Source organism: Labrus mixtus, chromosome 18 (genome assembly GCF_963584025.1).
Source record: "Labrus mixtus chromosome 18, fLabMix1.1, whole genome shotgun sequence".
Classification (NCBI taxonomy): domain Eukaryota; kingdom Metazoa; phylum Chordata; class Actinopteri; order Labriformes; family Labridae; genus Labrus; species Labrus mixtus.
The window spans coordinates 4674453-4695880 of NC_083629.1; the positions used below are offsets into that span (position 1 = coordinate 4674453).

At 41.0% G+C, this 21428-nt stretch overlaps 1 protein-coding gene across 2 annotated transcripts in view; it reads right to left on the reverse strand.

Annotated features, from left to right (window-relative positions):
- The window catches only part of crybg1a (crystallin beta-gamma domain containing 1a), a 50348-nt gene that overhangs the window by 21225 nt on the left and 7695 nt on the right, over nt 1-21428 (reverse strand). Inside the window, exons 2-3 of one of the 2 annotated variants that reach the window (XM_061063286.1) lie at nt 6086-6227; nt 954-2290 (exon numbers count right to left, since the gene is read on the reverse strand). In XM_061063286.1, coding sequence (XP_060919269.1) covers nt 954-2290; nt 6086-6227 — 1479 coding nt within the window. Of the gene's footprint in view, nt 1-953; nt 2291-4641; nt 4771-6085; nt 6228-21428 lie in introns of those variants that run through there. The other variant, XM_061063287.1, reaches the window with a different exon arrangement.

The window sequence follows — 21428 nt, forward strand, 5'->3', positions numbered from 1 at the left end:
GGTTGACAGGCTGCTGTAGCTGTCAGTGTCAGGCTGCCATGCCTAAAAGCATAACCGGCTTTATCTTCTATTTTACTCTAAATCGGACCATGTGCAACATGTAAAAAAAAACAAAAAACGTATTCTGTAACCAAGAGCTGAACTAAGCCACTGAGAGCATAACGTCATGACTGAGGTAATAAAACAAGAGAGATGTAGGCTTTATGTCGTCCCTGTTAGCCATTAGAATGAATGCATGTTCACTCCTCATGCACAGTCTTTGGGTGAAACACTTTATGGTCGGACTCAGGGTATGGAAAGAATCCGCCTGAAGTAGTTTTGAAACTATAAATCAAACCAAGCCTTGTCTCTAGCATGTCCATCCACAGCAGTTACACAGAAATGTATGCCGTACGACTTCAGGAGGGTCACCGTTCACTCACATTTCTTCCAGTAGCAGTTTCTGCATGTACTGTATGCCAATGCCTTTTTTTTCTATAGGTACCAGTCTATGTGTATACATGTCACACTGAAATCAAACAAAGTGCACACACACAGTAGACACCAGTTGCTCATCAAGTTTTGTAATGAATAACTCATTCAGGTAGAGAACGTACACCTTGAGAAAACACAGCAGAGGAGCCCTTCATTCAAATCCAAACATCACAAAAAGAAATTTATCTTAACCTCATTATGAACACACAAACAAATACCTTATAGGACTTTTATCTACTGTAGGAATAACATGCTAATGTTTTTACATGATTAGATGTGCTGTATATGAATATTTCAGTGCATCAGTGTGGGTTAAGCCTGTATTGTTCTCCTCTGGTACAAAGACGCATGAGAACTCAGAGCTCAGGTTGCACACAGGATTAGCCGCGTCTTTAGCTCTCCTGCTTTCTGTTGCCCACAGGATCAGAGAGACTACAGAGTGGTAACCACAGAAAAATCAAATGGAGAGAGATACTTACAGTTTCTCCTCTGTTGTGTTTGCAGTCTTTGAAGATAAATCTCTGCCGCTGCTGTCCTCTTCTGCCGGTTCGTTCCCGTCCAAACTTGGCTCGGGGCTAATGTACACCCTGTGGGCATAAACTTTGTTTTTGGAAGGCAGATTCACAGTCTTGCGTGTCACACGTATTTCTGTCGATTTGCGTCTCTCCTGAGGTGAACTTTGCTTTGGGTGGGTGCCAGTGTCGGGCTCCTCTGTCTGCTCTGAGTTTGTTTGTGACTCCCCTGTAGTCACTGCCAAGGCGATGTCTGAGTCTGGCAGGCTACCAGCGAATGGTTGAGTCTCCGAGGGGGTTGAAGGGCTGCCGGCAGCTTCCTGAAAAACAAAATCCTCCTCAGGAATGACCGTGACAGGTATAGCCAGCACGGGAGGCGAGTCTGCTCTGAAGCGCTCCTCCTCTTCTTTCATTATATCCCTCTCTTCCTCCCCCTCCCTCTCCTCTTCCTCCTCCGGTCCCAGGTGTGTTTCCACCCATATCGCTTTGTGGAGTTGGACAGGAGAATCCCCTCGGGGCGTTTGCTCACTCTCAGGTGAAGGGCTCAATATCTTTGTTGCAGTTTCCAAAGAGATGATCCGACCCCTCCTCTTTTCTGTGGATGACGGAGAGCCTAAAGTTATCCCTCTCAAAGCAGTGCTGTGCCCCTTCTCTCCAACTGTCACTGAAGACTTCTTCGATGCTAAACTAATAGAGGTTAAGTTAGGTGACTTTGAAGCTTCGGCTGGCTTTGAAAGGGGGTTTTTAAGTGTTGACATTGTGGTTTCGTCAGCTGCATTATCCTCCGTATGCTTCAGGAGATCTCCCTCCAAACTGACCCGCAACCTCTTGCTCACTTCCTCCACCACCGAGTCTGTGAAGCTGATTTCTGAGCCGGAGTCCCCTAATTGAGTCGCAGCAAAATCTAGATTGGTGGGAGTTGCATTCCCAGAATTCCTTTCGTCGCTGCCTGTGCTAACCATGCGCACATACACTTCTCTCACACTGCTGCGGCCAATGCTGTTCCTGTCTGCCAGCAGAGAAGCAATGCTCGAGCCGCTGGGACTGGAGCTCAGGCTCAGGGTGTCGCCAAGCTCTGCCGCTTTGGTGATGTCTGCATAATCAGGTCCTGTCAGCTCGCTGTCTTTTCGTGTATTAGTTGGAGTCCTTGGCCCGACCTCCTGATCAGACAGAGGTGAACTTGGAGATAACGGGGACGTCGGGGTGCTATGATCGCCTGAATGCCGCCTGCTGCCGCTCTTCTTCCTTTTGGAGCTGAAGAAGTTGCTGAGGCGACCAAGCATGCCCTTCTTCTCCTCCGAGTTCTGAAAGAGAAAAGACGAGGCAGAGACCAGATGATTTAGGAAGCGAAGTCGGAAAAGAATACATAACTAACTGTGATTGTCTCTTTTTATCAGATATGTTCAGCTCATGTAAACAACTTTGATTTGGACGAGGTAAAGTAATTCATACGTTTCTTCTATATATTTGAAAATATCCCAGATACCCTCTGGTGAAATAATAAATTAAAATTAAATTAAAATGTAAGACTAGGCATAATGTTTAGATTTACAAATTATTAAAAGATTGGAAGCAGATCTTTGAAGCAACTTATCAACCCTAAAAAGTATGAAGAAGAAGAAAAAGAAAATATGTTTCAGTTTCTGACAGAAGTTTTGTGTAAAGAGGATGACAAGTTTTAACTTATTCAGTATTAAAGAAATCATTCGCCTTTTTTTGCTGCCTGATAAACAGTATTTTACACACAGCTTTGGAATACTTGATTCTGATCTGTCAAATTGGATACACAACACTTTATTTTTTTATTGTATTTCTTCCTGTTTTGACCCAGGGTCCCTTGAGTATTAGGAAGAAAAACTCTCTCGGGTGCTGTGGTATGTGACGAAATCTTGTACACCTAAAATGTATTTATTAAAAACGTGTCAAAAATAGGTAGCCAGAGAGGGACCAATTCACTTCCTGAGCACTGCTGCTGTGCCTTTGAGCAAGGCACAGACCCTGACCAGCTCAGGAGTGCTCACTGTGTGCAGACCCCCCCCCCCCCCCTCTCTGACATCTCTCCATTAGTGCATGCCCATACGATCCTGTTTGTGCATGTGTGTGTATATTTCAGCCTGTGTGTGTGAAGCACGCCTCATAATGGAGTGTAAAAAGTCATTTCCCCGTTGTTTGATTAAGAAAGGATAGCTCCCTCTTCTTCTTAAATAGAAATGTTCAGTTTCAATTCATTTGTTGATTTATGAATAATTCAATATGAACATGTTGTCTCAAATAACTGATAACTTATTGAAGAAGTGATGAAAAGAGAGGGCGAATGCACAGAAAACAAGTCATTATGTGAGATATAAACCGTGTAGTGTCTTATCTTTAACTTAATGTGTTTCAGGAATGACTTCCTTTGGATTGGAGTCAGAGTTGTCTGTTACTATAAACCTACATACTGCCCACTTCATCAAGTACACTCAATCAGTCAGTCAGGATTATGAATGACTAACTAGACGGACATATGACTTCTATGACACTCAGCTCAAGGGTCATTTACGTTATCACAGATGCTAATTGTACATTAGATTAGCAGATTAAAGCCGAAAAGACACGTTTGGATCCAAGCAGAGCCAAACATCAACTTCCAAACAGCAGTGAAGTTAGTTATTATAAAACATATTTCCGTCGTTGCACTTCTTTAACAGGATTAAACGGAGCGGGAAAAACACACCATGCCAACAAAAAACACACCTTGCAAAACCTAACAGTAAGACGAGCACATGTTAGGACAAGAAGCATGAACCACAGTGAGATTAAATACACAACAGGTACATACCATTTTCACTTCCTGAAGTCTAAACGGTTCAATTATTTCTCGTTCTTGTGATCAAAAGAGTAGCCGATGACGGGCGTTAAAAAACGGCCCCTTAGAAGTCTGAAAGCAGTCACAAAGTTGCTCATAAAGTTTAATACAAAATCCAGAGTCCTTGTTCTTCAGTGGATTATGAAAGGAGATGCAGGTAAGCAGTCCTGGCTCTGTGTGTGTGTGTGTGTGTGTGTGTGTGTGTGTGTCTACAGTTAAAAGTCTCACCTCTGAACAAAGTGTCTGACTCGAGGGCATGGCCATTTGCATCACAGGCAAAGAGTGTAAAAAAAAGGGGGATTGTGAAAGATGGTTCACATGGCAAAAACAAGCATAAAAGAATCCAGTGATACTGAAAGGGTGTGGAGTGACATGTTGGAGAGAAACCCCACCCTGCCTCGTTCTGAAGCGCGGTAAATCAATAGGACATCATTATCTGCTGGGCCTTGATTTATTGAGAACAGTTTAATCTCATTTAGGACATTATTTAGATAAAAGGTCTACAGTGAAATGGGCCGAAGGTGCCATTATCCAGTAGGTGAATACATGTGCAATCGACTTCTCTGTTCACTTAAATATGTATATTTCCAAAAACCTTTCCCGACCCGGCCCTTTTCGGACATAAAAACCAGTTTCGACTCCAGTATTGTCAAACATTTAGATAATTAAACTGAGCAAACAGCTGGTTAAGACAGTCTGAGGGCGGGTTTTCCAGTTCATGTCTAAACAGTATGAAACCGGCAAGCTGAACCGCCTCCCTCCACCACATCAGTTTTGCTTTAAAATACAGTAAAAGCCGTACAGTACCTTAAGAGTCGCTCCGACTCATTCATAAATCCACAGCGCTGAAGCAGAGATCATCAGATATAAGACCATGGATTAAGTATCTTGAGTCAGGTGTATGTTTGAAGTCTTGAGCGTCCTCCTTCTATTAACGCTATGCCAAACATTCCCCTTGTGTTTACTCATAGCATTGATTAATGAAGGTAGGTGGAGATTATTCCAGCCATACCTAGTGCATTATGACCCACTTCCTTATCTGTCAGCCAAAGCTCTGCTTCACTCTCTGATTGCGACAGGTAATAGTAATAAAACGGCTCACACACAGGAAGATGTTGTTGAGTTCATTTACATTTCAGGGACAGGCAGATGTTTTTGTTGCCAGCTACAAACTCAAAGACATCAAACATGTTTTCTTGTAGTTCTACACTTGTAATACAACGTGTCTGAATTCCTAGAAATGTTAATTAAAATGATAACTCCACCCTCACTTCTCTTAGCGTCTCCCACTGACACAGATCTCAGCGAGCAGGTTTGACAGGTTTGAGTCTGCTGAAAAAATAACCCCAGGACGATGACATCCCATAGGATTACCTGCACATTTCCTTAAAGGGGAAGCACAGTTTTGACATGTTGTCCCTGGTGACAGTCTGTGCAATCACTCAGCATTTAACACTGTAGCAGCACCCACCTAGGTGGGGTGCTGAAGATCTCAGGTGGGGGCATGAGGATTTGTCTGCTGTAAGGTTGTCAAAATTAGATTTGCATCATGATAGCACACTTACTGGATACTTTAAGGTTACTTTGAAACAGAACAATTATGTCTATGTCTAAAATTGATGTTACTTCTTGACAGTAATGTATAACTTGTTTTCTTGAGGGGGGAGAGCTCAATCATCTCCTATGATGTATTTTTTTTAATTTGGTAGCCCCTGACCAACAACTAGTGTTTCTGATAAAGAAAAAAAAAACAGCATGAAGAGTTTTAGATGAAACTAAAGTGAACAAACAGACCTGAATCATATAATGACGTTGAATATATTTAAGGAAGAACCACCAGAAAAAATGCAGAAATGCTTTTTCTATTTTGATTTCTTTGGCGTTTCTTGCTGACATTGCACTTTCAATCTAAGCCTGGTTTGTGTTTATATCTTTTTCCTAACATAAGGGTCGGGATCTTAGACCAACTATGTGGCTGTCAATGTGAATTATATTGTGTGATACAAAACTACAGTACAACATTTGGTTTAACAACTAAACTAGAATAACTGCAACATGAAGCTCATGGAGCCTAAAGCCATTTTTAAAATGTAAAAGTCATTCTTTACACTTGCTGTAAAAACAAGTATTACACTGCACATGATGTCCTTCTGCACAGTATCATTCAAATAAACACACACACACTAACCGCTATGTTTTCGTCCTGAAGTTGAGAAAAATAGGAAAAGGATGTAATTAAAAAAAAACCAACCTTAAAGAACTTGGAGGGAGAAAGCGGGCCTTGCAGCTGACTCATGTCGAAGCTCATCACGGAGGTGGACTCACAGTGAGGGTCCCAGTCCGATTCAGTCCGGAAACTGCACTCTGTGGAGATACTCATCTGGTCGTAGCTCCTGGTCGAGAGAGGCAGGAAACAGAGAGGGGGGGGGGGGGGGGGGGGGGGGAGAGAGAGAGGATGTTATGTCACTGGCCTTTGTTTCTCCTCTCAATATGCAGTGTTTATGTTTTTACTGTGTTATGAATCCATAACAGTCTCTGTTGTGAAACTTTACTGCAAATGAGGAGATTTCTAACACAAAGCTTTTTAATTTCTTTACATATTAAAGATTGAAAATGATTTCTACAGCATAGTATATGGTCTGGTAGTTGTGAGCGATATTGAAATAAAACCTGCTACACTCTAGTGTGTGACGTTCACATGTCTGCTGTGAGAGCATGTTTGTGTTCTCAGGTGAACATTAAATTGTTCTGAACCGCAGTGACGATTTCTATTCTGCCTTTTGCATGGAGCTGGAAAAACACACACCGAGAGGAGAGACAGACAATATGACACTTGAAAAGACAACGTCCACTCCCTGGCTTCAAAACCCGCTCACGCTGAGCAATTAGAGCGCCCGCGTGGATTGTCGAACACATGTGAGGCATGGGCAGGTGAGGCTATTTCAAGAGGAGCAGCTCCTCTGCAGAAGAAGTGTGTAAAACAAATCACACAACACACCCCGTCTGGAACCAGAGCGGTGAGCAGTCGAACACATAGACTGAGTAACAGATCATATCAGCGAGTTTGTACTGTGACTTTAAAAACACACTAACAGGTTCATGCACAAAGCTCACAACCATAGCAACATAAAGGTGCCGCGGGTCCCAAACACAGTATTCAGTTTAACCTTATGAAATGTTTTGGGATGTTTGCTAATTGACATGGAACTCAGCGTTCAAGCAGGAAGACTGGTTATATTCTCTCACACATTTATTACATTCCTTCATTTCACTTAGCCACTCCCTCTCTACTACTTCCACCATCTCCCTTGCTCTGGTGATCAGCTGATTTGGTGCGTTTACTCTTCCACAGTCAGTTTGTCATTTCAGTGCGATCGCTGCGACCCTCCTCCACCCTGGTCACCTCCATTCCAGCTTGACAGAGTCCACATTCAGCCTCAGAAACCCACTCCACATCACAGCCTCCATTCCTCTTCACCACCATCACCTCCAACAGGGTCTAGACTCCAACTTTTAGCAAAGGTTAAACAGATTTGAGAGATATGAAGAACATATTCCCATATATGACACCAAAATAACAAACATCAATGTAGGCACAGTGGACCATTTCCATCGCAGAGTTCGTTATGGTTTAATAAGACAGCACATTGATCCAAGCCTTCAACTCATCATGGGGATTTTTTTCCCTCCAGCAATAACAGAAATATGTCAACACGTTGGCTGATGGTGAGTATGTTGCCCCTGACTCCCCAATTTTAACCCTCAAGTGTCTGAGCTGGGCTACCTGCTTTCTTCACAAATAAAGAAAACATTAATGCCTGCAGCCTGGAGGTGTTTCCCATGCCCGTCAAAGTTGTTTCCCAGAGTTAAACGACTTGGACATGACTCTGTGTAATGTTGTGTTTCTTCCACAAGGGGGCAGCGCTGGACTAGTTTTCCAGGGGAACTGGCAGAGAGACAATGAAGACATGAATTGCTGTTTTGCAGCATTAAAAAATGTGGGGTCAGGCTCTGCAGTTGATTCCTGATGGAGAAGAAAACTCTGACTAACATTGAGAAGCAAAACATGATTAAATCAACCTCAGTATGTCTACAAGTTAACACCACACACCTCTGCACTGTTCGCTGGAAAAGCAGTTTATCTTATCACAGCTCTGTGTTTACATTTGGATCACATTCATTCAACTTTTAGATACATTCTTATTTTGCTGATTAAACAAATAAAATCACCTGGAGACAGACTCAGGTCTTAACTCTGTGAAGCCATGTTGAATAACCTAAAGTACAGTGTGTGGACATTGGATTACTCAGTGCTTTGAAGGATTACTCCTCAAAGTGGATCCTGAGGACTCGTGTGTGGATATTTACATTCTTTGTGCAGGCCGAGCTCTGGAATGAATTCACAGAGCCTCACCTTTTTCAGCTCGACGGAACAGGCTAATTATGTGATGGCGCACGTTGTTGCAGCTCTTAAAAAACACATGACTGATTTTAGCATGACCTAAATATGATGGGAAGATTATTTCACAGTTCTAAGCATATCCTTTTACATCGTTTTGTTATGTCTAAATTATTCTAAAATAAATTTTATTGTTGAAGCAAAGCTAGCAGCAACAGGTGATTTAACAGAAAGTCAAAACACTCTGAGAGATGGGACGCTGGTGGCGCAGTGGTTGGTGTCTCAAGCGGGTTCACATCCCACCTGTGGCTTCTTTCCTGCATGTCATTCCCCACTCTCTCTCCCTGATTTCCAACCCTATCCACTGTCCTATCTCTCCATTAAAGGCACAAAAAAAAAAAAAAAAAAAAAACACTGAGAGAAAGCTGCAAAACGTTGGTATCTAGATTTACGATTTTTTTTTCCTGAAATGCTTCTCAACATCCTCAAAGGAACATGCAGGAACTCGTTTTTTTTAAGTCAATCAAGTGGAAATACTGGAATCAAAACGACACGAGACTCCGATCGTGCTGAAACACGTAGGTGAAGATCGTAACAGGCAGCAGCATCCTCTGTTCTTAACCTGGATTATCTCTGCTGCATCAAGTGTTCTTGTAGATTACTCAACGATGCGGACAGATTTATAGCCTGACGTTGGATTTTTTTAAGCCTCGACTGTTTTTGGCTCCGGTGTGTCATTTGAAGGATGATGTGCCCTACAGTGACAGGCTGTGTGTCACGTTCTCACTTTGCAGGATCCCACATTATGTTAGTGTCACTACCAGAAAGACGAGTACACAGAAGATCTTAAACTAGTTTGTGTCTTTACAATCAAAGATCTCAAACGCATCATACATTTTAGACTGGTACTAATGTTGAAGGAGAAAATGCACAAGCTGCTGGTATTTTGGCCACTGAGGAACCGTTGATAATGTTGACTGTGCACATATTTTGCACTGATAAGGCTCTGCAGAGGCCCTCAGACAGCTGCTAGTTTTAAACAACTAACTTCATTAGAGGATATTATAACAGTATGAAACATTGTCTGGTAGGGACGTCAATGAAATAGAAATTTCATTACTGTTGGGATTTCAGCATTTGCAATAAACACATCACTAAGGTCTGAATTATTTGAGGTAAAGAATCAAGGCTTTCTCAAGAGGCATGTGCACATTTGAAAGCCTGAATATAATGTCCATGCTTTTACACCAGTTTGATGTGTGTATCAGCTGCACTGTGATAATAAAGTGGTGAGAAACAAAAGCTTTTTGATTTACTGGAACCAGGAGGAGCATGATTCAGACACAGCAGGGTATTGTGTAAAACATGTAGAACAGCAGATAGACCTAAAAGCATGCTGAGTTTAAAGCTGATATGCACTCTTTAATATTTGTTTATCCGTCACACAGTGCTTATTTTCTCACATTGTGCAGCGGCCTTTTGTCTGCCAGTTCTAGTGCAGACCACCAACTTTACTTTATTGTTCTGCTAACAGTCTGAGATAATTGTTGTCTACAGAATCTGAGCACAAATCTTTAAAAACCAGGAGATGGTGCCTTAAAGAGTTTTCATACTGGAAAACATTAAACACAGTTATATCCTGTGGCCTGTTTCATGTATGAATTCAGCTTAAAATGCTCTCTTGTTGTAACATGGTATTGCGGATAAAAAATATAATAAAAAAAAAAGTTTTTGTTTTTGTTGCATGAGTTATAAACTTTCACAAAGTTTGGAAAGACCTCAGTGTAATATAAAACCTGCTGATGCTTTTTTTACGAAGGGTTTGCCCACGACCCAGAGGTGAAAGTTGAAATGAATGTGGAAAAAAAACCACTTCAGGCAAATGCTTGAAACAGTGCAGGCATGTTTGAAAGGGTTGGACAGCAACTTGGAGGCCATTAAAGACTGTTGTGAAGGAAAAAGTGACCGATGCACTCTGTAGCCTTTGACTCCGACACGACCTTTACTCTCCTCTTAGAATGTCTGCACGCTCAATGTGGCTCAGAGCCCAGTGTCATCATCCAAACAGTGACAGCCCTAAAATTCATACCTCTGTATCTGGACCTACAGGAAGTCTTTTTAAATTAAAGTTACAGTTTGCATGAATTTTGTCCTTCCAGCTCTCTGGGAAAAAAGCAGCCCAAACCAGCTCCAACATGCCTAAAACTTTGTTGCACCAAAGACAAAAGCTCCACTGTTTAAAGCACATGATCAACCCTGAGAGATGAGAGGTTTTTACAGGAAACGTCTGCTGTTGTGACTTTGACAAACCATAGCAACTGACGTCAGCCATGAAGTATTTCAGGGGTTAAAGGTTGAACATATGATCTATGTAAGTGTACATAAAGAATGACAGAAAAGTGAGTGATAAGAAAACTCAGTTGGCTGTGTGCACCCAAGCTCTCCCTCGCTGTCATCTTATCTTATCATTTTAAAGACAGCTGGTAAACAGTCGCTCCAAGACCGAGAATGGAGGCCTCTGGATCTATGCTGTAATATTAAAATGTTGTGATTCTACATTCTCAAAACCAGTGCAGCCATACTGAAAATTTGACTTCATGCTTAAGGCACAGCTGCAAAAGAAGAAAACACAAAAGAGCAGTTCAAGTGAGCCGGTTTGCATGATGGGAAGATCTAAAAAAAAATGTTCTTGTCTTTTAAGAAGACTGGAGAGAACACATTTAAATATTGCAACACACTTTGTCTTCCAGTGATGATTACTAATTATCTGATTAAAGTGATGAGAGCGCCATTTTGGACAAACTGATCCGACGTAACAAGTCAAAGATCAGACATTTAATTCCATGTAATGATCCCAGCAGGTAGAGCGAGGATGCAACATACATGTTTACAGCATGACTAAGATAACTGGGGAAAATGAAAAAGTAAGAAACATTTATTATAACGTCTAGAAGCTTTCAGGATTCTGCAAAACTGCTTCAAAGCTCAGACATTACGATCATCGCCTACAGGAGTGATTGCCAATTTGCTGCTTTGTCAGAGTTTAAAAAAAAGCTTGAATTGTGCAATGTAACCCGGGGATTAGAGGACATTTAGGCATATGCATGCACAAACTCGCACCAAACTAGAGCCTCACCAAATGTGCATTTTTGATGCCAATACTGATACCAGTTTTAGAGGGAAAAGTCCACTTCAGTGAGGAACACTGTCATCATAGATTTAACTTTTTAATGCTGGATTGTGATACAGTTAAGCTTGGCGCTGTTGCCCCACTTGGACACGCTCTGAGTCAGCCGAGCAGCATGCTGCCAATTTCCAGTTACTGCAATAAAAAAAAAAACCCAAAGACTACAGAGTGGAACAAATGATTCTCATTTTAAAGCTGGTGGCTGTGGTGGTGAACGCAAAGCTTTACCAGCAGCAGTAGCATGAGTGTGTGGCACACTGGTGTAGCAGGGGAAGTCGTATTTAAAGCTCCTGTGAGGAGTTTTTATCTGGTTATGAGACCGACTGACATCAACACTGATGACTATTTGTGACTTGTGAAAAGCAAACCTGTGCAATACCTGTGACTAAGTGCTAACAGCATGCTGCAGAAACAGACTTTGTTTACATTTTCCATGGCAAATGTTCTCGAAGAGTTATTCATGTGACGGAGAAAAAAAAAGCAGGGTGCCATTTTTAGTTAAAAACACTTCCGACACATCTACAGGACAAACCTGGCAAAGAGACTAGACATACAACTTTGTCCACAGGGGGCACTAAAATCAACGCTAACCAATAACCAATACTTCTGCGTTCTGCATGAACTCATGAAAAGCGTCGTATATTATTGCTATGGTGTCCAAAATTCTGAATTCTTAAATTAAGGACTGTGCACAGATTTAGTATAAAAGTGATTTTTCAAAATCACCAGGACTGTTTTCTTCAACAAATAGCTTTATATGAAAGTGTGTAAAATCATTAGAGATTTTAAATCAATTGTGGACAACCATCTGCTCAGCTGGGATGCTCGGCTGCATGTGCTGCAGACAGTTCTGAGAGGACGCTAAAGTATGAAGTCAGATTGAGTTCTGTTGGATGCATTATATGTTCTGTTAAAAAAAGCTTTCAAATCGGTGAAAATCAGTAACCTCTTTTTTCATTGATTGGCCAAATGCATTTGTCATATTCTACAGCAAACCTTCATGAAGTTAATCCAGAGCATGCTCTCCCCTAATCTCAGATACGTTAGTACCGAGAAGACACCAACTCGTCTTTATTTCTCAGAAACAAACAGACCATAACCTGCAGACCTGTGTCAAACTACTGGGTAAAGTCAAACAAAGGATGGAAAGCGTTCAGCTGACTCACCCTTCGCTGTGTGTACGAGCGCTGTGATGAGTCACTAGAGGCTGTTAATGGAAGATATCCAGTTCTAATATAAGACAACTTGAAAATCATGACCACGCTGGAGGAGGGAACTTGATTTTACTCCTGCACACATTAACAACAGACTTGAGTGGACAATGCTGGACTCCTGCCTCATGTAGAGATTAATTTACAAATGTCAGGTTGCCCAGTAGGAAAGTTGGAGCTGAGCTGAGTAATAAAACTGCAAACAGCAGAGACTCTGCTCGGTTAGTCTCGTTACGTTCAATCATGTTCAAACAAGACTGACTTTGTTTAAGGCAAAAAATAATCTGATGTTGTGCAAAGGCAAATCAATACATAACCTGAAGATATAAATGTGGTTTCATGCTGAATATATAACACTGGTTGTTTGTCAGAGAGAGAGAGAGAGAGAGAGAGAGAGAGTGCCTTAAGGAGTGCCTGGATCAACTGCAGCGAGGCCGTGTGTTTGCCAGATGCTGGGCGGGTCCGTTACAACCAGTACACTGAAGCCTCTGCTCTACACTTCCACTTTGGTGTCACGGTGTGCAAAGGAAAACAAGCGGACATGTTGGTGAAGAGTTTGAAGAGTCTGAAGAGTGCAGACATGATGCATGATCCTAAAGAAACTACAATGAAACCACATACATGTAAAGTGGAGTATCGGATGTTTTGCAGGAAGAAAGCTGCAGTGTTGTAATGTAATGATCACTTATAGAGAGTGTTATGATGTTACCATAGGAACAAGCTGATGAGTATGTTAAAATGGAAGCTCTTCATGCTGATTTTGGGGACGTCGGAAGGGGAGGTGGCGTAAATTCTGTCCTATTCTCTTTACTTATTCTTACTGGTAAATCATGATTATGTGATTCTACATTTAATTTACAGATACAGAATATCTTCTTATGCATTTTACAAAATCAGAATATTGCCTCATGCTGGATTCAACCAAACAACGCTTCAAGCTAACTTTCTGATGCCGATAATTTCCAAAAGTTGTGATGAAACCCTTAAAGTTTTGGAGGAGTTGAGGCACGCTCCCATCATGTCATGTGTTCTGAGCTGTTTTCAGTCAACCTTTAACTTGTCTTGATGTTCTGATAGAATCTGACATATTTGACGTTATTAGGAGCTTTCAGTTTTGCCTCATGAAAACAGTGAAGTTCAGTGGTAAGAACACTGAATTGGGCGTGGGTTTGTGAGGAATAGGAGGGATAAGGTGAGGAAGGAAATTCTAAGCTAATGACTGGCTAGCTCGTTATGCTAACCTAACTAACGTTTCTTCCTCAATCGCTGCAGATATTCAAAGCACCTCACACATACAGGAAGCTCTGGCCAAAAGGTGCTTCTGCTTCTGCTCCATTGGAGGTTTGTCACAATACCAGATTGTTTCCCTTGGATTCGCTTAAAGTAAAAAAAATCAGCCGATGATGATATCTGTGTCCATACCATTGTAACAAAAATACAAGTCCTATAGGCCCCTAATATTGGGCAATTTATTGTTTTTAATTAACAAACAATGCAGGCAGACTTCTGCACATTTAAACTACACAAATACATTTATCATCTCTTCTTTCGTGTAGCTAAGTTAAAAAGATCTGTGGTGTCTGTGGGATTAGCTCAGTCCCCTCCAAAAGTAAGTAAGTTTGAGTAAACTTTCAAGAATTAGTTAAAAAATATGAAATAAAAAGAATGATATCTGACGAATAAATCATTTGAAACTAACCAATATTAATTCTAGTATGAGACACTAAGTATTTATGTTTATGTATGTGTATGTCGATACTGAAGAGGTGCTACTCTGATCTTGCTGGACTGACTCGAGCTGAAGCTCCCTCATGGCGCCTGGATTCTGGTTTAGCTTCTGGAGGGCGGGGGCGGTGCTCCCTCTGCCTTTGTTGTTATTTCAAAACTACAATTTAAGTTTGGTCACTGATATCACGTAATGAGTATTGTGATGATGATGACGAGGATGATCATAGTTATTACAACAGGTACTCCCCCCCCCCCCCACACACCCTTTTTTCTTTCTTTTGATCTACCTTTCCCAACAATCCATCTCATTGTCTTCACCATCAGACATCCAGCATCGTACCAACACTTCACACCTTCACTCACACTGATTTGTTTTCAAACTATTCTATGAACTGACCTGTATTTATAAGTGTCTTACATGTGTTATTTTGTAAGTTGTTGTCTTACAAGCGCAGGTGTCTTGTAAGTATTTTACATTTTTTTGTCTTGCAGAAATCTTTTTATTACATTTTAAATGCGCAGTTACTTCTCCATACTATTGATCATTAAAATAATGGAGATTGTAGCATTTTAAAACACCTGGTATTGAAAAGTATCACAGTATTAAACATGCATAAGAACATTACTAAACTGTACATTTCCACAAGGAGCCTGAGCCTCAACAGGAATCTACATGTCTTGTAAACACTGCAGGTTACCCGGCCTTTAAAAAATGTAAGTCTGTGAAGGTCTGCAGATTTCTGAGTTTGCCAGACTTGAGTACTTTTGGTGTTTTTCAAAGTATTTTAATGTATGGTAGACACTAGTCAGATAACAGCTTGACTTGCTTATTCTTAAATTCACCTTTAAAGATTTTAAATCTCAAACACATCTTTTCCTGGTCATCATGGACCTCCAAGTAGAACTTAATCTCAGAAGAGGATTCCCACTCAATGACATCACTTGTTAAAAACATTTTCTCTGCATGTTCGGGATATTTTCTCAAAAGTTAAGAAATCAAAGTAAGATTCCTTCCATGCAAATTTAAAAAATACAAAACACGTGACCAAAGAACAAGCAAATCAATCAATCAAAGAACAGAGCTGTGAGGCACAGACGTTTAAAGTGTTAGGCAGGTAAGACCGCATGTCTTCTCAAAGGAGTCAATGTCTTGCAATAAAGGTGACAAACTGCAATATATTTCAAATTCCTTGAACAAAATGAACCATCATTCCCGAGGTAAGACTTGAGTCAGCTCACGCTATTGCATAAATCTACTGAAACCACTCACAGTCCTGGGGGTGTGTCTGTGTGAGAAGTGGGGGAAAATGTGCTTACCTGTACAGAGTGTTATGTATCACATGCTTTTGTGTTTTAAACCCAACAAATGAAAAAATAGGTTCAATAGCAGGTATGGCTTTCATGTCCAAATCCAGGTCATGTTTGCTTTAGTTAAACCTTTATACCTGTCTGCTCCTCCCTCACCAAGGTTTTTAATGGCTGTGTTAGACGGCCTTCTGCGGCATGAAAGAGCAACAATAAGGTGTTTACACTGGAGTCAACACCCATCCATCCTCACTGTTAATCAACATGCAGCACACGACCATCACCTGTCCAAAAGTATTCAGCTTGTATATAAGCACTGACAGGAAGATGAAAAGACAGCTACGTACCACACAAAACGTACAGGATGATATAACGTGTTCATAAACCTTTCCTTGACAGCAGTTACAATAACTGCTATAAACAGCTATGGATCATTCGCATGACTAGAATGACTTAATCAAACATACAAATTAAACAAACTCAGTTACACACAATAACACAACTCAGGATCTTAATGTCAACTAGCGCTGCACCACACTGGAGATTCACAGGGTGTCAGTCACAGTTTATTTTTCAAGATGCAAAGACAAACTTAAAAAGCAGTCCAAAATATGAATTATTATCTGTACGACACACGTTTATCAAACTTCTCTGCTGACACATTTTCTGCCAGGTTTTAGGTAACACCATCCTCTTTTTAACTAATTTCAACAGGTCGTCAGAGAAATCAAGGCTGCACGGTGGGGCAGTGGTTATTGCTGTCCCCTCACAGCGAGGAGGTTCCTGGTTTGAATCCCCGTCTGACAGGAGCCTCTCTGTGTGGAGTTTGCATGTTCTCCCCGTGCATGTGTGGTTTCTCTCTGGGTACTCCGGCTTCCTCCCACAGTCCAAAGACATGTTTGTTAGGTTAACTGGTGACTCTGAAATTGCCCTTAGGTGTGAATGTGAGTGTGGCTGGTTGTCTGTCTCTATTTGCCAGCCCTGTGATTGGCTGGTGAACAGTCCAGGGTGAACCCCGCGTCTCACCTAATGACAGCTGAGATCGGCTCAGGTTCAACGTCAGGTGATGTATGGTATAAATGCATTTAAGCCTCCTTCTCTATTGCCTGTTGACAGATCTGTCGCACTGAGCTATGATCACGTAGAAGGAAGTAGAGTTAGCTGCTCCTGTCAGTCAACACATTGTGCAGCACAAAGGATGTGAGACGTTCCTGTGAATCACTTAGTTCATTAAGCCAGGACAAAAGTTACAATCTCTATTATATTGGCCAGTCAATAACTAGTTTTACAGGTGGTTATATGTCACAACAGATCACGTATTAAAGAATATCACAATATGGATGTCAAAGATGCATGAGACATGTAAGACAAATAAACAACTTACATCCAGGGCTGCTCCCTAACAGTCAATAAAACCAATAATCCATCAAGAAGACAGTATGATGCAGAAGCAAAGCTGTGGCACGCTGTAAACTTAACAGAGTCTCAAAATCATGATTGAGTGTGCAGTGATGTAAAGGTTTTAACCTGCAGAAGCACAACAGGTCTTCTCATCTCCAAAACAAGTAGATCCAGCCCCAAAAAATGAACACTGAATTAAGCATGCAGCTTCATGTTAGAGGTCAGTAAAATTCATTACTTCTCACACACTTAGACTACGGATGTGTGTGTGTGTGTGATGGACTGAACGGTTAGATGTCATCACCCTCACTAATCGGTACCAGAGTTACTTGTCGGTTAATAGAATTATTTATATTTTGGCTTTCAATGCTGGTCATACTGTATGTTATGCTCAAACAGCAACACAGCTGCCAACCACTAGCTGGCACTGTAGCCATAGACTCGCTGTAACTCCAGTTAATGGGCCTCCTCTCCCGGCTCTACTACCAGGATGTAAACAAGCACAGTGAGAGAAAGCATCTCATAGGAGCAGCCCAGTTTGATCTAGAAAACAAAGTGCTATGTTGGCTGTCAGGTTAAACTGGCACATAGATCAGAGCAATCTGTTACCATATCTAGCACAGGTATGCGGATGTTAAGCTGAAGTGGGGCTGGCTTTGCTAGTGTTGCTAATGTTAGCCAGACTTTGCAATCCAAATTGTATCATTTACCTGCTGAGAAATTTGACATAAATTGTTCTCAATTTTGCAGGTTTTCTTAGTATTTTTTTATCTTCAGACTAGACGGGTAAACACAATTACATTGTTCGACCTTGTCGTTGAACCAACGAGGAAATTGGTCGGCTGGGAATATCCCTAACTTCAACAAACATGCATCATGGGGTTAGCAAGCTGAGATGGCACTGATATAAACTAATCTTGTCTCAATTTGTACAGCTTGTTTCAACAGTGTGTATCGTCAGACGTATTTAATCAGAAGCCAAATAATTCTCAGAGATCCCCCACATTCTAAAACAAACAGTCCAGATAATGACCAGATAATAGGAGTATATACACTCAGTACAGCTCTAGGGACAACTAGCTGAGTTGGCAAATTAACTTAGCCTCACTTATTTCTCAGATTGCTAAACTTTTTTAAAATTCATAAATGTCTTGCTGTGCCTTACCGTTCTTATAAATCAGTCTGCTGAGAAAGTTTTATTTAGTTGACAACGACATTCATGGAAAACTCTGAACGTGTGTCTTGTAACCACAACACAACAATAGTTAAATATTTGCATTGAACGGTGATATCAAATTTTATAACGTTTGGTACAGCGCTGCTCATTTTCTTCTTTGAATCAACCGATAAGTAAAGTGTCCTGCTCCTTCTCTGCCTTCACAGATTCCAACTAAAAACTATCCCCCTCAACAGTTAAAGTATTTCATCACATTTCCTATATACCACTCTCAGCCCTCTCCTCCACCTTCACAGCCTTCTTCTCCAGCCTGTTACCTCTGCGAAATCTTTTCAAAGTCAGAACTAATTTAGAGAAACAGGAACCAGGCAACACAATCCTTAATAAATAAAAACCTCAGTAACTGTGGCTCATCAGTTCAATAAAAATTCCTCAGTATAAATACCTGTGTCGACCCCTCAAGGTTTGACACATATCCAAGTGTTTTCTCTGCACTGCTCCAGCAGCAGTGAGTCAACCAGCAGTGGATCATTACTTATCATCTGATCTGTTAGATTTCTACAAGTTAAAAGCTTTGCTGGCTAAGTGCATTCCTGCAGACAGAAAGACTTTATGAAAACAACAAGAGAAGAGCTAGTGGGATGAACTGGATCACAACCAAAGGTAACGCAGATCTGTTCTGACATGAACTACTCATACTGGCTACTTGTCTACGCACTACACACTAGGCATGTTTTGTCAACCGCACAGTGCACTCATTTAACCTATTACAGATTATTATCCTAATTTCAACTTTCTTATAAAATACCACAGTTCCACAAAATAGTTTGCGACGTCTCTTTCACATGTTTGTCATAAACATCCTTTGTTGTGCTGCGGTCTGTTTATGATAGAAGATGACCTCTGCAAGAAGATGTGGAGAAAGTTAACATTGATCTAAATGTAGCCAGTGTGTATTCCTGCTGATTACAGTGTGTGTCTTTAGAAAGTGATCTCTTTAAGTAACATATAGATCCGTCGATGGAAAATGCATTGTGATGTTTCAGTTCAAATCTTTTGTTGGAGCTGCTAACTTGTGCATGCTTCTGTTCTTGCCGTTATTCACTTTTTCCTCAATTTTAGAGAGCACCTAAAAAGTATGGCTGAATGAGAAAGGCAATGTCATCATTATTCTGATATGAGCATTTGCAATAAACACATCGCTACTTTATCACAATAAACAACAATGCAGTCAGATTGAGCTGAGAACAGTTAATTAAGAAGGCCAGCTCCATCTTTGTGACTGAAATGGAAAACCTTCAGCAGGTCACAGAGGCAAGAATGTTTTCAAAGCTGAAGACCATTCTGAGAAGTCCTGCACACAGTCAACACACCCTGGATGTGATTCAACAGAGCACATTCAGTCACAGGCGGAGTGATCACCCCGAGGTGCAGAACTGAACGTTACAGGAAGTCCTTTCTCTGAACTGCCAACAGACTGTCTAATGGAGAATAATGAACAATGAATACACCTGTCTGCAGGACAGTTGTATGTACTCTATCATAAATACACTTATACGGGCTTTGCATGCTGGATACTTTTGCACACTAAAGGTTAATTACATTTCTGAAATAATTCCTCAAATTTAGTCTAGGTTTTATAAAACTGCTCTTAGTATTTTTGACGTCTTGTTTTCATGTGCCTTAATGGTATTTGTTCAGTATTTATGTAATTAATTGTGCTGTGGCGGTTTAATTTCCTGCAAAGGATTAATGAAGTATCTATCTAGCTAATCTAAAGCTAGCTAACAGCTAACCTCAGATTCATGGTGCAGATTCAAGGGTTGATCAAATCTGCTCTTTGGATTTATTTTAGGCTTCAGGAGGCTCATGTTGCACTAGGGCTTGATTTGAGTGCAAGAGTGCAACTTTTGTGTTCAACTCACAGGATCCAAATACAGCTCAATCCTGCCGACAGCATTTCTTCATTTGAACAATCAGAATATTTGCTTTGAGGCTTTTAAACCTGTGAGCCTTTTTTCTACTGTGTAAAAGGCAAACATGGTGTAATAACGTTGGGATGATGGCATTATTCTTGCAGGCGTGCCTCATCTGTGTTTGCATGCGAATGAGCAGGTGTGAACAGGTGTGTATATTATATATATCAGTGGTTCCCAAAGTGGGGGTCGGGACCCCAAGCTGGGTCGCCAGCCACCAAGAGGGGGGTCGCGAGATGCCTTCCATAAAAAAAATTAAAAGTGCATAAATATATCTTTTTACCATTTTTGTAAATATACAAAAAGTAGTCCAATGTCATATAAGACAGTATCATTAAGTGAAATGGAAATTACATTTTTAATTCTTTTAGGCTGTTGTATTATTTTGTGTTCCTAGTTTTTGGATAGGTTTATTAGTGTGTGCGTGGCTGTCGCTACGTTATATACCTAACTAACCACCTTAAAGAACAGTGGGGGGTCCCCAGTTTCTGTCACCCTTATTTTGAGGGTCACGACCTGAAAAGTTTGGGAACCCCTGATATATATCACTGAGCCTCAGCTCAGGTCAGACAGCAAACAGCTCGTCAGTCAGTGTTAGTGTGCACACAATCGCTTTCACTTTCAAATACGGTCTGAGCCACAAACACCTGACAACACCTGTCTGATGGTTTCTCAGCAAACCTGCTCAACAGCCCAGCTTATCAGGTTTGACTTCAATGTAACTGTGATGAGAAGTTTTTTTCTTGACATTAAAACCTCCATCATCACACAGCTAAGACATAGTTGGCTAAGATTTGCTTCATTGCAGCAGAAATCATCGGGGACAAATGCTTTCATTTTCAAGTGCTCCAAACGATGCTTGTGTACGGTTCCATTTTTTAATGACATACTTTGCCTTATTGTTTAGAACAAACAAAACCGGGTTTGCAACCTCAAACAAACACAACCGGGTTTGTAGCTTCAGTGCTGTTTTTGTTTTGTGCATCATAGGAACAATTTAATGTAAGGTAACGTATGACCAGGCAGGCTGTGCCATTAATAACTTTAACCTGATCCTGCTGACACTGTGTGAGCAACACTTTATTGAAACGCTAAAAAAAATGAATGTGTGCATTGGTGGGGACCCAAAATCGTTGAATGTTTAACGATTAATTTGAGACCGCTCAGTCGACTTCCAGTCTCACTGTCGTTCACAGGATATGTAAATCGT